This window comes from Hyalella azteca, unplaced genomic scaffold (genome assembly GCF_000764305.2).
Source record: "Hyalella azteca isolate HAZT.00-mixed unplaced genomic scaffold, Hazt_2.0.2 contig11024, whole genome shotgun sequence".
Taxonomy (NCBI): Eukaryota; Metazoa; Arthropoda; class Malacostraca; order Amphipoda; family Hyalellidae; genus Hyalella; species Hyalella azteca.
Window position 1 is genome coordinate 204,687 of NW_025941036.1, and position 13,229 is coordinate 217,915.

At 37.4% G+C, this 13,229-nt stretch overlaps 4 protein-coding genes across 5 annotated transcripts; 2 read left to right on the forward strand and 2 right to left on the reverse strand.

The window, feature by feature from the left end:
• Nucleotides 1-2,389: 2,389 nt before the first annotated feature.
• Nucleotides 2,390-2,851, reverse strand: LOC108678115. The gene has a single exon (XM_018166461.1). It carries the CDS (start codon nucleotides 2,849-2,851, stop codon nucleotides 2,390-2,392), a length of 462 nt encoding a protein of 153 aa, XP_018021950.1.
• Nucleotides 2,852-3,594: 743 nt separating this feature from the next.
• Nucleotides 3,595-5,048, forward strand: LOC108678116. Its single transcript, XM_018166462.1, has 2 exons — nucleotides 3,595-3,658; nucleotides 4,329-5,048. Exons 1-2 carry the CDS (start codon nucleotides 3,647-3,649, stop codon nucleotides 5,046-5,048), a joined length of 732 nt encoding a protein of 243 aa, XP_018021951.1. The 5' UTR covers nucleotides 3,595-3,646.
• Nucleotides 5,049-5,472: 424 nt separating this feature from the next.
• On the forward strand, nucleotides 5,473-8,001 carry LOC108678128. The gene is made up of 3 exons (XM_018166476.2): nucleotides 5,473-5,535; nucleotides 5,878-6,503; nucleotides 7,696-8,001. The coding sequence occupies exons 1-3, from the start codon at nucleotides 5,524-5,526 to the stop codon at nucleotides 7,913-7,915; spliced, it is 858 nt and encodes a 285-aa protein (XP_018021965.1). The 5' UTR covers nucleotides 5,473-5,523; the 3' UTR covers nucleotides 7,916-8,001.
• Nucleotides 8,002-10,187: 2,186 nt separating this feature from the next.
• Nucleotides 10,188-12,445, reverse strand: LOC108678129. Of its 2 annotated transcripts, none has more exons than XM_018166477.2 (3): nucleotides 12,399-12,445; nucleotides 11,561-11,927; nucleotides 10,188-10,890 (listed from the first exon to the last, which is right to left on the reverse strand). In XM_018166477.2, the coding sequence occupies exons 2-3, from the start codon at nucleotides 11,917-11,919 to the stop codon at nucleotides 10,677-10,679; spliced, it is 573 nt and encodes a 190-aa protein (XP_018021966.1). In that variant the 5' UTR covers nucleotides 11,920-11,927; nucleotides 12,399-12,445; the 3' UTR covers nucleotides 10,188-10,676. The 2 variants fall into 2 exon arrangements, with proteins under 2 accessions (XP_018021966.1, XP_047738638.1); XM_047882682.1 differs by lacking the exon at nucleotides 12,399-12,445 and adding an exon at nucleotides 12,332-12,387.
• Nucleotides 12,446-13,229: the final 784 nt, after the last annotated feature.

Genomic DNA, 13,229 nt, shown 5'->3' on the forward strand with positions numbered 1-13,229 from the left:
AAAGCCTTTTAGAGAAACATGTTCGTCAGATCTTACAACGTCCATCATTGCATTTCTATCAATTGTTAAGTATCAAATTTGTGATTCATTTGAAGTCCGTACTATTCGAAATTTCAAAAGGTCTCCATAGATATTTAGTTTTTAACGTTATTTTAAATGTTATCATAACAATTTTGAGAAATCGATAATACAAAACTTTTGGCCGTTCAAATTTATTTTATACCAGATCATAATTGAGCACCCCTGACTGGTAAATAAAATGCATCTTTAACCTAGAAATATGTTCTATAGCTAATCGTTGGAATTTTGCAATAATGAAATTAAGCTCTGAATTCACAAAATCGACTTTCGCCTCAGCATACGAGAAATCTGTGCAGTCGACACGAAAATTGCGTGATGATTGGTGGCCCAGTCATTCATGATAGCCACGAAGCCATTACAAACTCATTCATTGTTCTATTAGGCTGTGTCAGGTTTTTAAAATGTCTTTGTGGCAAGTTTAACGCAGTAAAAAACTAGGTTCGACCAGTTATTAAAATCCGGGGCATAAGTAAGATATAAAGAGACACCGTGTGGACTAATAGTTAAGTTCATTTCTTTTGACAGCCTATTTCTCGCTGTTGTTTATCGCGGACTAACAGAGGCGAGCTACTGCTGGCAAGACGTCGCTACCGAGCATCGCTGGACTGCGCCTTTATAACATCCGTCAGCTGAAGCCTTCACACATGTACGGACGTGAAAGTGTATCCCTGTACGTGAAAGTGTATTCATGTACGTGAAAGTGTATTCATGCACGTGAAAGTGTATTCATGCACGTGGAAGTGTATTCATGCACGTGAAAGTGTATTCATGCACGTGAAAGTGTATTCATGCACGTGAAAGTGTATTCATGCACGTGAAAGTGTATTCATGAACGTGAAAGTGTATTCATGTACGTGAAAGTGTATACATGCACGTGAAAGTGTATTCATGCACGTGAAAGTGTATTCATGCACGTGAAAGTGTATTCATGTACGTGAAAGTGTATCCATGTACGTGAAAGTAAATTCATGTACGTGAGAGTGTATTCATGTACGTGAAAGTGTATTCATGTACGTGAAAGTGTATCCATGTACGTGAAAGTAAATTCATGTACGTGAGAGTGTATTCATGTACGTGAAAGTGTATTCATGTACGTGAAAGTGTGTCCATGTACGTGAAAGTGTATTCATGTACGTGAAAGTGTGTCCATGTACGTGAAAGTGTATCCATGTACGTGATAGTGTGTCCATGTACGTGATTGTGTATCCATGCACGTGAAAGCGTATCCATGTACGTGATAGTGTATCCATGTACGTGAAAGCGTATCCATGTACGTGATAGTGTATCCATGTACGTGATTGTGTATCCATGTACGTGATAGTGTATCCATGCACGTGAAAGTGTATCCATGCACGTGAAAGCGTATCCATGTACGTGATAGTGTATCCATGTACGTGAAAGTGTATCCATGTACGTGAAAGCGTATCCATGTACGTGAAAGCGTATCCATGTACGTGAAAGTGCATCCGTGATACTCTCCAATCCAGAAGTGAGTTTTGAATCGTCACGTACAGAAGGTATTCAGAAAGATATGACGTCCATATTCTATCACTCGCTGCCATAACGACAAGAAACGATTATCGACAGAGTAACAATTCCTGGCCCTAGCGAAGCCATCTGAAATGGTAGATTTCTGCCCCTATAGCTTTCTTATGAATAATTTTTATTATTGGGTGATTATCATTAGGCGGAGAAGGGTATATAACGAAACAAGAAGATATGATGATCTTTCTAAAATAAAAAGAAAGATTAAATAAAAATTGAAGTCTACATTTCCATGAACTATTTTCGACTTGGAAATTTTGTAATTTCGCATGTTTTCATACCGATGACGGCCTTTTACAAGCCCATAGCTTTCATGTCCGGGGAAAGAATCTTATAGAAATGACCTGCATGCTGCTGGACTATGCTGAGCATTATATATTTTCAGAGGTTGCTAAATGCTAAAACTTGTGAAGAATCAATTGTGAAGAACTTCTCAGAGAAGTGCAAGGATTTCTTCTTAATTCCCATTATGGAATTATGATGAATGTTTTTATTTTATTTTCTTTCCTACATTTACACACCTAATTTAGAATAATTGTACTCGGTCCTCTCTGAGAGTGTTTTGAGGCCAAAACTAAACTTATTTTAAATTGATTGTAGTTCAGTTTACAACTCTAACGAAATAAGCATTGCGACCGGTGTCATAATATGAAGATTTTTATTCTGTATGAGAACGGACGATAAGTTATCAGAAATCAAGGAAAAGGCATAAAATTCAGAATTAAAGAATTTAAATCTCACATGACCATCCAAAATTATGCAGCTATGTCGCATTGAACATCAGACCACAGCGAACATCAGACCACAGCGAACACCAGACCACAGGGAACACCAGACCACCAGGGAACACCAGACCACAGCAATCACCAGACCACCAGCGAACACCAGACCACAGCAAACACAAGACCACAGCAATCACCAGACCACCAGCGAACACCAGACCACAGCGAACACCAGACCACCAGCGAACACCAGACCACAGCGAACACCAGACCACCAGCGAACACCAGACCACAAGCGAACACCAGACCACAGCGAACACCAGACCACAGCAATCACCAGACCACCAGCGAACACCAGACCACAGCGAACACAAGACCACAGCAATCACCAGACCACCAGCGAACACCAGACCACCAGCGAACATCAGACCACCAGCGAACATCGGACCACCAGCGAACACCAGACCACAGCGAACAGCAGACCACAGCGAACACCAGACCATAGCGAACATCAGACAAAGAGGTAGTAAGCAAGTTATCTCCGAGTTCTTCATTTCCTTGCAAAGAATATTTCTTTACATTATAGAATTTAGATTTAGTGCATTTATACTGATTGTTTGCATTGTTCTCGTACCAAGCACAGAAACGTCCCCTGAAATTGGCCATCGATTTCATTTAAATATTTCTTTTATTTATTCATTATTTTCATTTCATTCATTTTCATTTCATTGTGCTGAAAATTTTCAAACACCTAGAAGGCGCTTTAGCAATTCTAAAATCACCTGATATCATATATAGCATTAATTATGTGAGAATAGATAATGATAGCTGCACTTTCCTTCATTAAATTTTAGTAATCAGGAGCATAAAGGTGAATATAAAGGATATATTCATTGATAGATTATCGTTGTCTTTATAAAACTTTATGCACCTCAACTTTTGTTTAAAATCCGCTGTTTGCGACCAAATCGATCGGAGTCCATATGTACGTATGTCTTAGCCTCGCCTCTGCTGCTCTATAATTAATCAATGGCATCGAATAGACTGACAAGGAAGTTCCTCATTGTTCCATTAATCGCATAATTAAAGCCACCAGAATACGCAAAAAACAACTCAATCGCCCATTTCAAGAGGCGATGAAACGTTTAACTTGATTCCGTAACCTGTATTGGGTGAAGTTTTATCCTCAAGTCGCCAGCGTATAAATGTCTACAGAATGGAACTGTGGTTCATGGCGCTGCTTCATTCGAATTCGATAAGTTAGCTATTATATAGCAGCTCCTGAAATTCTGATCTTCATGAAGAGTTCGGTGAGAATATTATTTATCTCCGTGGCTAATTTTATATAAACATTAATTTCATTGAGGCTAGTTCAAAAGAATTCAATGTAATAAAAGTTGGCGAGCAACTGCAAGATTAATTTTATTATTTTTTCTTCCTGGACGGAAAGCAAGTAACAAAATAATATGCATATAAAATTATTTTCTAAAGACAACTCTTCTAAAGAATCCAGTGTCTCCGATGTTACACATGTGCAATGAATTTCTAATCTTATTATCAAGTATTAAAAAAATTAATTTGTAAATTTTATTTTTAACATTTAAAAAAATTATAATTTTCAAAATTATTTATTCTGTCAATTGATCCAAGCATTGTCTCCAACTTTACGCAAGTGTGTAAAATTTCAGATCGATTGGACAGGTAGAAGTGCGTCAAATATCGATTGTAAGATTTGTAGCAGACAGCCAAACAACAAGAAGTGAAGTTAAAGAGAAGTGTTGTAAAAAGAGGTACAATTGTAGGGCTGTTGTATGAATTACATATATTGATTCTAATTCTAGCATTTTAAGTAAAACTGCATCTGGGCGAGGAATTGAGTTTTCATAAATGATATTTTTGGCAACTCTCTACTTCTGTTTTGTTGACCATTTTCACTTATTCTCAGTAATATTTTTAAGAAGCTTTATTATATTCCCACAGAAATTCCTGCTAGCGTCGCTGTTCTTACAGCTCGTCCACTCCCAGGTCCATGGTCATGAATCCTCAACCTCTAATGGGTATCCTGCCTACGCACGGACCGATGGACCTGCAGGAACAGCAGCTGACAGAAGCAAACTCTTGGTGGGAGCGGCTGTCGAAAATAGAAAATCCTTACCGGGTGGAGTAACTGAAATAGACTTTAAAAAATTCAACGTGAAAATGGGTGATGGAGGAGGCAATGTCACTCCATATATGTTGAAGGCTCATGAGCATACTCCATCAAGCGAGAATAGCAAGGGGAAAAAACATATTTATTTGAAGGTGTCAGGCATAAAGAACGACCAGAGTTCGCGTAAACTGACCGTCATGAACGAATTACAGAAGATAACAGGAACACCTGACGCGGAAAGCAGCCAGCAACTACACATAACACCTGACAAAGACGAAGACAACAAAGCCAAGTTTTTTTTCGCTGGATACAGAACAACCACAGATACCATCGTCATAACCAGACCACAGCGAACACCAGACTTCCAGCGAACACCAGACCACCAGCGAATACCAGACTTCCAGCGAACACCAGACCACAGCGAACACCAGACCCCAGCGAACACCAGATCACAGCGAACACCAGACCTCCAGCGAACACCAGACCTCCAGCGAACACCAGACCACAGCGAACACCAGACCACCAGCGAATTATTATGTGAGAATATTTAATGAGCGATAAACTTTCCTATGCTGAATTTTAGTAATTACGAGCATGAAGTTAATTATAAAAAGATATATTTATTGATAGGTCTTCGTTGTTTTTATAAAATATTATGCACCACAACTAGCTACGTACTGCTAAAATCTGCTGTTTGCGACCAAATCGATCAGAGTTCATACGTATGTCCTTGCGTCGCGTCTGCTGCTCTATAATTAATCGATGGCATCTAATGAACCGTCAAGGAACTTCCTTATCCCTTAAACTTTTAATTAACAGAAGCCACCATAGCAAAAATTGCTTTATCGTCCATATCAATAGGCTATGATACGTTTAATTCCATTCTGTAGTCTCTATATTGAGTGAAGTTTTATCCTCAAGTCGCCAGCGTATAAATGTCTACAGAATGGAACTGTGGTTCATGGCGCTGCTTCATTAGAGTTCGATAAGTCAGCTATTACAGCAGCTCCAGTAACTCTGATCTTCATGAAGAGTTCGGTGAGAATGTTATTTATCTCTGTTAGTAATTTTACACAAACATTAATTTCATTTAGGCTAGTTCAAAAACATTCACAGATATAATAGTAGGCGTGCAGATGTTTTATTATTTTTCTTCCTGGACGAAAAGCAAGTACCAAATAAAAAGAAGTCCTATTTTAGGGGTTGATGTAGGAATTACATATCATTATTCTAATCCTAGCAATTTAACAAAAATTGCATCTGATCAAGGAATTGGGATTTCATAAAAGATATTTTTCGGTAGCTTGCCACTTCTGTTTTGTTGACCATTTTCACTTGTTCTCAGCATTATGTTTAGGAAGCTTCATCATATTCCCACAGAAATTCCTGCTAGCGTCGCTGTTCTTACAGCTCGTCCACTCCCAGATCCATGGTCATGAATCCTCCGTCTCTAATGGGCATCCTGCCTACGCACGGACCGATGGACCTGCAGGAACAGAAGCTGACAGAAGCAAGCTCTCGGTAGGAGCGGCTGTCGAGACTAGAAAATCCATACAGGGTAGAGTGGCTGAAAAAGACTTTAAAAATTTCAACGCTAAAATTGGTGTTGGAGGAGGCAACGTCACTCCATATTTGTTGAAGGCTCATGAGCAGACTACAACAAGCGAGAATAACAATGGGAAAAGACATATTTATCTGAAGGTGTCAGGTAAAAACAGCGATAAGGGTTTGGGCAAACCGACCGTCATGAACAAAATACAAAAGCTAACAGGAACACCTGGCGCGGAAAGTAGCCAGCAACTACACATAACACCTGACAAAGACGAGGACAACAAAGCCAAGTTTTTTTTCGCTGGTTACAGCACAACCACAGATACCATCGTCATCTTGACCACCTCGTCGACGCCGGTGACGTGCGTCCTAGGTTCTGCTACCGTCGCCGGTGGTGCACCGCCTCGATGCACTGGACGACGTAAGAAAAGAAGCCAAATTCTCAATTTCGACAGGTGCGTACCAAATGTTGTCCTGACACAAGGTCTTGTCTTCTAAAACATTAAATAATATACGTTTTAAAAATTCTTTTTAAAGACAACACTTCCAAAGAATCCAGTATCTCCAATCTTACAGATGTACAATGAATTTCTCTTCCAATTTTCGAAAATTAAAAAAATTTACTTTTCAATTTTTTAATATATATACATTTTTTAATATATAATTTTTTTCAAAATTATTTATTCCGTTAATTGATTCATGCATTGCCTCTGATTTCGCACAAGTGTGCAAAATTTCAGATCAATTAGACAGGTAAAAGTGTGTCAAATATCAGTTATAAGATTTGTAGCTGACAAAATTATTTTTTCAATTTTTTTAGTATTGAAAAAAATGTTTTTTTTTAATTATTTATTTTGACATTTGATTCATGCATTGTCTCCAACTTTACACAAGTATGCAAAATTTCAGATCGATAGGATAAGTAGAAGTGTATTAAATTTCGATTACAAGATTTGTAGCAGACAGACAGACAGACAGACAGACAAATAAACAAACAGACAAGAAGTGAAGTTAAAGAGAAGTGTTGTAAAATAAGTAATATTTTTTAAACCCAGCAGCGAAAAATTTTCTTGCGAGGGCATGATACCATATTGTATTCATACCACATTACCGGCACTTAAAAACTTATTCATACAAAATATTTAAAAGCGACAGATAAATGTCCTCCTGCTGATGGTGCAGCGTGAAATTAAAGGCGGTAAATTTGTCCATTTGGACGAATAAACTTCCCACATAAACCAAAAAACGCCATTTTGTATGCTGGACGCCAAAGGATTAAATTTGAATAAAAACATCGACCCCACCGAGAGCAATTTTTACTTCTTAATTATCCGCAACTATATCTTTGCAACTGTTTCGAATATTATGAAAAGTTTGTATTTAATGTATAAAAATGAGGTATAAAACATAAAGTCGTAGTCATATTGTCTTTCACATGAAGGGGGTAGTACATTTGGGCATAATTTATGTATAATTATTTCTTTCTTATCTTGCACCACTTGTCGATTTCGATTGTAGCCATACTGAAATGAATAATGCAATCGGATAGACTTATTTATAAATCCGTTGAGCAAATGATCTAGGTCCGATATCTAACATAATATTGTATCATGGTGTATCAATGATTCTTTTACATACATTCCGCAGAGCAAGCGACACATCAAGGATCAGAATTGACTCTTCACAGGATTCGGAAATTGACTCCGAAGTCGATTTCTTTGAAAAGTCTAAAGCTTTCTTCACGATTTGGACGCAGGTCTTCACGACGACCACTTTGACGACATTCGTCACAAATAAGGCATTGACTTTGTCCTTGTCATATTATTGTTCAGTTGGAAACTTGGATGTTCCGTCTATTGGTTGCTGAAACTGAAAATAAGAAACCAGGGCTTCAGGAATCGTGAAGTATTTTTAGCGCATTTTCTCATTTATGAAAAAATGCACTATTGTGCTGGCCATGTCCGTCTGTCCGTCTGTCCGTCCGTGACTTCACGTTTCCATCGACTAGAAAATGCGCTCTCTGTCACTCACTGCAGTGAGATACTGAGTTATATTTTCTATTATTTGACTGTTTACTACGTACTCTACCTTTTTTGCAAATAAACTGTGACTGATTGCAGCCAAAATTTATCAATGGCTTTTAGGCGGCTGTTGCATTAAAAGTTTACATAATTAACAAGAAGTTGCCACATCGATTATGCATTCGTTGCCAATAAATTCATAAAAGTCGCAAGCCAAAAGATGAAATTAATTGAAAATTGAAAGGTCGAAAGATGAAATTAATTAATACATGGGTAGATTTTCATAACTTACTCTCGCCGGCCGCTGTACATGCGCAGAAACGTGCATACAAGGGTAAAAAATGGGTTCGTAATAAATATTTCGCTAAAAAATATTGATGAATGTAATTTTGGCTTACTACCTCCTGCTCAACCTATGACAACCTTCAATGAACATAAACGTATTTTTAAAGTATGACAAAATCTGTTAAACCAAATAAAATAAAATCTGTGCATGTGACACGTTGTAGCCTTTTAACGCATATTAACATATAAATCCTTTTAACGCATATTAACATATATTATCACTCCCAACTGGCATTCTACTATTGAATCAATGTTGAAATAACCACAACGTTTTAATCACGTTGAATATCAGTTTAAAGTTAAAATTGAAGCAACGCCATCATGTGACGTGTTGAAAACATTACAACACAATATTGAAATAATAACTCGCACGACGTCATTTTCACATCGAAATTTAAAGTAATAATTGTACTAATTAATTGTTGATTCCTAAAACTGAATCAACGTCCTGAATTCATCAGTATTATGGTGATTTACGAAAATATTCGGAAGGTATCAACAACGATGTCAACGGAAAAGATGTCAACAATGATGTCAACATTTTCATCTTATTGTATCTTGAATATTTCCTGAGCATCTAATTTAGTACCTACATTCAGTACGCGATGCCGATGCTATAGAAGGCTCCAATTATTCAGTTGCCTTTAACGTAATGTATCACTTCTTTCGAAAACTTTAGCTACTTATGTAAAAAATCAGCTGTTTGCGACCCGATCGATCAGGGCCTAAACTTTCAAAAAAAGTTAAGAGATCGTAAGTTCATCAGCCGATCATTGACGGCCTTTCAAGCAAAATCCACCAATCATAGTCAAGAAAATAGAGCGTAAGTACTTACGTTTACTTAGCGAATTTTGAAAGTATGGCCACTGAAACCTGGCTGTTCTGCTAATAGGTTGCTGAAACTGATACTAAAACAATGACATTTTCATCATTCGAGTGTTGCAAAATATTTTACTGTTGATTTGATTGGGTATTTGCTTCATTAAACTACTTCCTAATTCAGAATACCCCCACTGATTGCACACTTCAGAATACCCCCACAGAAGAACAACATCAAGGCTTCCTCTAACAATGTATGGTATGAATGTATGGACAAATACATTCATCTCCTTATAGCTCTGGATCAATCACTAAATTATTTCATTAACTCATGCAGATAAAAAATCTTTCTGGTCGAGAAGATATAAGTTGACGTAATAGCGTTGCTACAATATCATGAGAAAGATTCACAGAAGTGTGTTTTGAATTAGTTCCATTAACACTATAGAGTGGAGTCACCATGATGAATTATGTTATTAGTTGAGGAAGTCAACTCATTTGACTTAGAGGAGACTCATCGACTAGTCAATGAACGAAAACAATTGCCTTGTAGTGAAGACCATTACGCAATATATGATATCTCAGGCTCCTAAAATACATATATTGGCTATTTGATTATGACTTTATGAAATATTTTAAAACCATTCATTAACATAAAAATAGACTGAATAAGCAAATGTCAAGCGTGTGCAGAAGTATATAGAGTTATTGAGGAGTTTGCTATACTAAAAATGGAGAAAGCTCTACAGTCACTATGGTATGATTTCAGGTTACAATTTTAATTAATTATTTATACAAAAAAATTGCCTCCAAACTTAAACCAACTTTTTTATCATTACTAACTGCGAGAAAAACGTCACGCAATGTGGCATAAATATTGATTACAGTAAAATAGGACAAGTGCAGTATTCATTTCAAATAAATTCTTCGAGTGAACGCAAAATAAACGACGAATGCTTCACAATATTTATTAACTCAAAAAACTCACTCTATATATGTACACAATTGGATCAGAATATCTCTTGTAACGGAAGCCCGCACCATTAGCTATACTTAAACAAAATACTTCTTCGAACATTCATCAAAACTATATATTACGGTCAAACATGTATGTGATCCAGGCCAGTATCTACTGCAGCACGTATGAATTAAGCCACAATTCGTATGAGGTTCTTATACTATAGAAGGGGAGAGTTTGGCCAATTGTTGTTCTAGACATTAGGTCATCGTTGCCAGAGGGCAGTGTTCAAAACAAACCGACACACACAAATTTACCAGCTGTTTGGTTACAATAATTCTGATAGGTGGGCGACAGAGAAGATTTTCGACAATCATTTCAATCTTCATAGTGTATTGAAGCAAACGCCTGAATATGCAGCTGTGATATCTATTCATATTTTCTTGTGCAAAACCAAAACACACCAGCTGTGATGCAAATAAAATTCAACAGAAGACGGTAGGAACATCCATGCCTTTGATGGTGCAGTAGTAGGACACTTTGACTGTAGTGGCAGTGTCAGTGTACCGCACCGTGACTGTGGTGCTAGTGGTCGAACTGTTCCAGATGGTATAGAGTCCACCAACAAAACGCCCGTCATTCTCTTCGTCGACAGCAGCTTCATTGCTTTCTTCTTGACTGCTGTCCAGCGTTGTGCTCCTGAAGTTAGTGTAGATAAAAATATATCGTAAAAGGTCAAATCTATACATCGAACTTTTTTACCAGGGATCAACCACTGGCTGATTACGGTCCGAATCAGACCGAGAAGCCGTGACGTACGGATCATAAATCCCAGATGATTAATTGTACATTGACAACCGATTATAAAGTTAGGCATAATGATCGTTCGGACCTAAGCAACAAAGAATGTTATTTGACAGGATCTTTCAAAACTTTATTTGATTTATCTGTCCAATACGAGTGTATTTCCGTGTTTAAATTTAAAATTAAAAGTAATCAATAGCTTGTGGAGGGCTCTGAAAGAATCGTTCCGAAACAGGACGGATAAAAATTTTTTTTTATAAAATTCACAGGGAGCGGAGAAAATCCTGACTTTTTTTTTTTTTTATCGGTCATTTCTCAAATTTTGTTCATTTTGAAATTAAGACAAGTTTCGATATTCTGGTGCTATCAACTGATGGTAAAAAGACTCGTGTGATTCACACTTTTTTACAATATTTTATCATGATATTGTGTTCATGTCAATAACTGGTCGCTCGGAGTCAATTATGTAAGTTAAATTGATTTAACAAATTGATTACTTTTAGTTTAAGAAAATCCAGCATAGATGCATAACATGTCAACTATATAAGAATTAAAGGCTACGTACTTGTCATTCTTGCCAGCAGCCTCGGGCGTAGACATGAAATTCATTTTCTGATCGGGAAGTTGTCCATCGAGGAAGACCCTGCGCCTCTTTCTTCCGAGGCAGAGGGCTGCTGTGAGGCCACTGAAGCATGTTACTGGTACCGTACTTGTGAGGAGACTCACACCTGTTCTAGTGATGGTCCTATACGACCCAAAGAAAGCCTTCTCCTTTGCGAAATTTGAGACGCCCTTCGGAGGTACCTCGGAGGCTTTGGCTGCTGCCGGAGACGCTGCTGCAGGAGCGTTTGAATCTTCAAGTTCTGTTGCGTAGGCCACGGCTATCAGCGTCACCGCGAGCACCCAAGCCCTGACAAACGCCATTCTTGTCGCTATTGGAGAACAAGGAAGATGACTTTAGAAAGGTGTCATTTGACGAAGAAATTTGATGAATGAAACGAAATAAATTTTGCGTATTAAGAGAAAGTTAAAAATAACTTTGAGCAGTGAGTAATTTATTTGATACAAGCAACCTTTTTCTAAGGGCTTGACATTAAGTTCAATTTGTATTTATAGATATATCTTACATTAATACGATTTCGTTGAAAAAGCATTTGTTTCTTATTTACATGCTGATAGGGAATAATCGTTGCCTAAGTCATCTGCATTAAGATATATATAATAAGCAGTGCATGCAACAGCGCAACAAGGTTTAATAAAATGGAAATAGTATTTTCACGCTTTATGAACCTAGATTTTTTGGGGACTATTTCGAGTTAAACAAATGTACAGTTACTTTTTTCATGGAAGCAAGAAATTTTCTTCAAATTTGACATGCGCATCGTCGATGGTTGCCGCCTTACCTGCCTCTCCAGTTCCAACAATAAGACTGAACCGTCAGTCCTCTTGTTCTATGTATTTAAATACTCAATAGGATGTGCAGCTCTCGCTGTAGGAGTCATTTGAGATAATTGAAGGCTTACCAGCAGGAAAGTTGAAAAGTAACGTCGGTAAGGAAAATGTGAACTTACATGGAATCCTAGATAAGTACATTTCATAAAGTAACATTAAAATTATCTTAAATTAACCTTTATAAACAATATCAGGGACTCTGGAATTCTTGGAATCTCGGGCGGGTGGTGCATCAATTATTTTCTCATGTCCAATTTTGAATCATTTATGAATACTTCAATAATACCGTGTTATTCTTATAATGTGATTTAAATTTACCGTTAAAATTCATATGAAATTCATTGCAAATTCACTCAATTTGCGCGATACGTTTTAAAAATAATTTTGTGCGCAGCAGAACGGTAGCATTTGGATGCCCTGGGGTCCGCCCAGCCTTGCTGGGGAATTGGAAATCATAGAAGTATGAACTCCGAAATGTATCGGGGCATTCTTGAGAAATGTCTCTTGAAGTCGGCCGAACAATTGAACCTTACTCGAGGTTGGATATTCCAAGATAATGACCCTAAGCACACGGCTGGGGTAACTCTTGCATGGTTTCAGGAGTGAGACATTGAGTTGTTGGAAATAATTGGAATGGCCAAGCCTGACCTCAATCCGATTGAACATCTGTGGCGAGAATTGAAATTGAGAGTACAGGAGAGAGATACAAGAAATCTTATCCAATTGAAAAAATATGCAAGGATGAGTGGGCTAAAATTCTTATCAACATATGTGTTAATCTT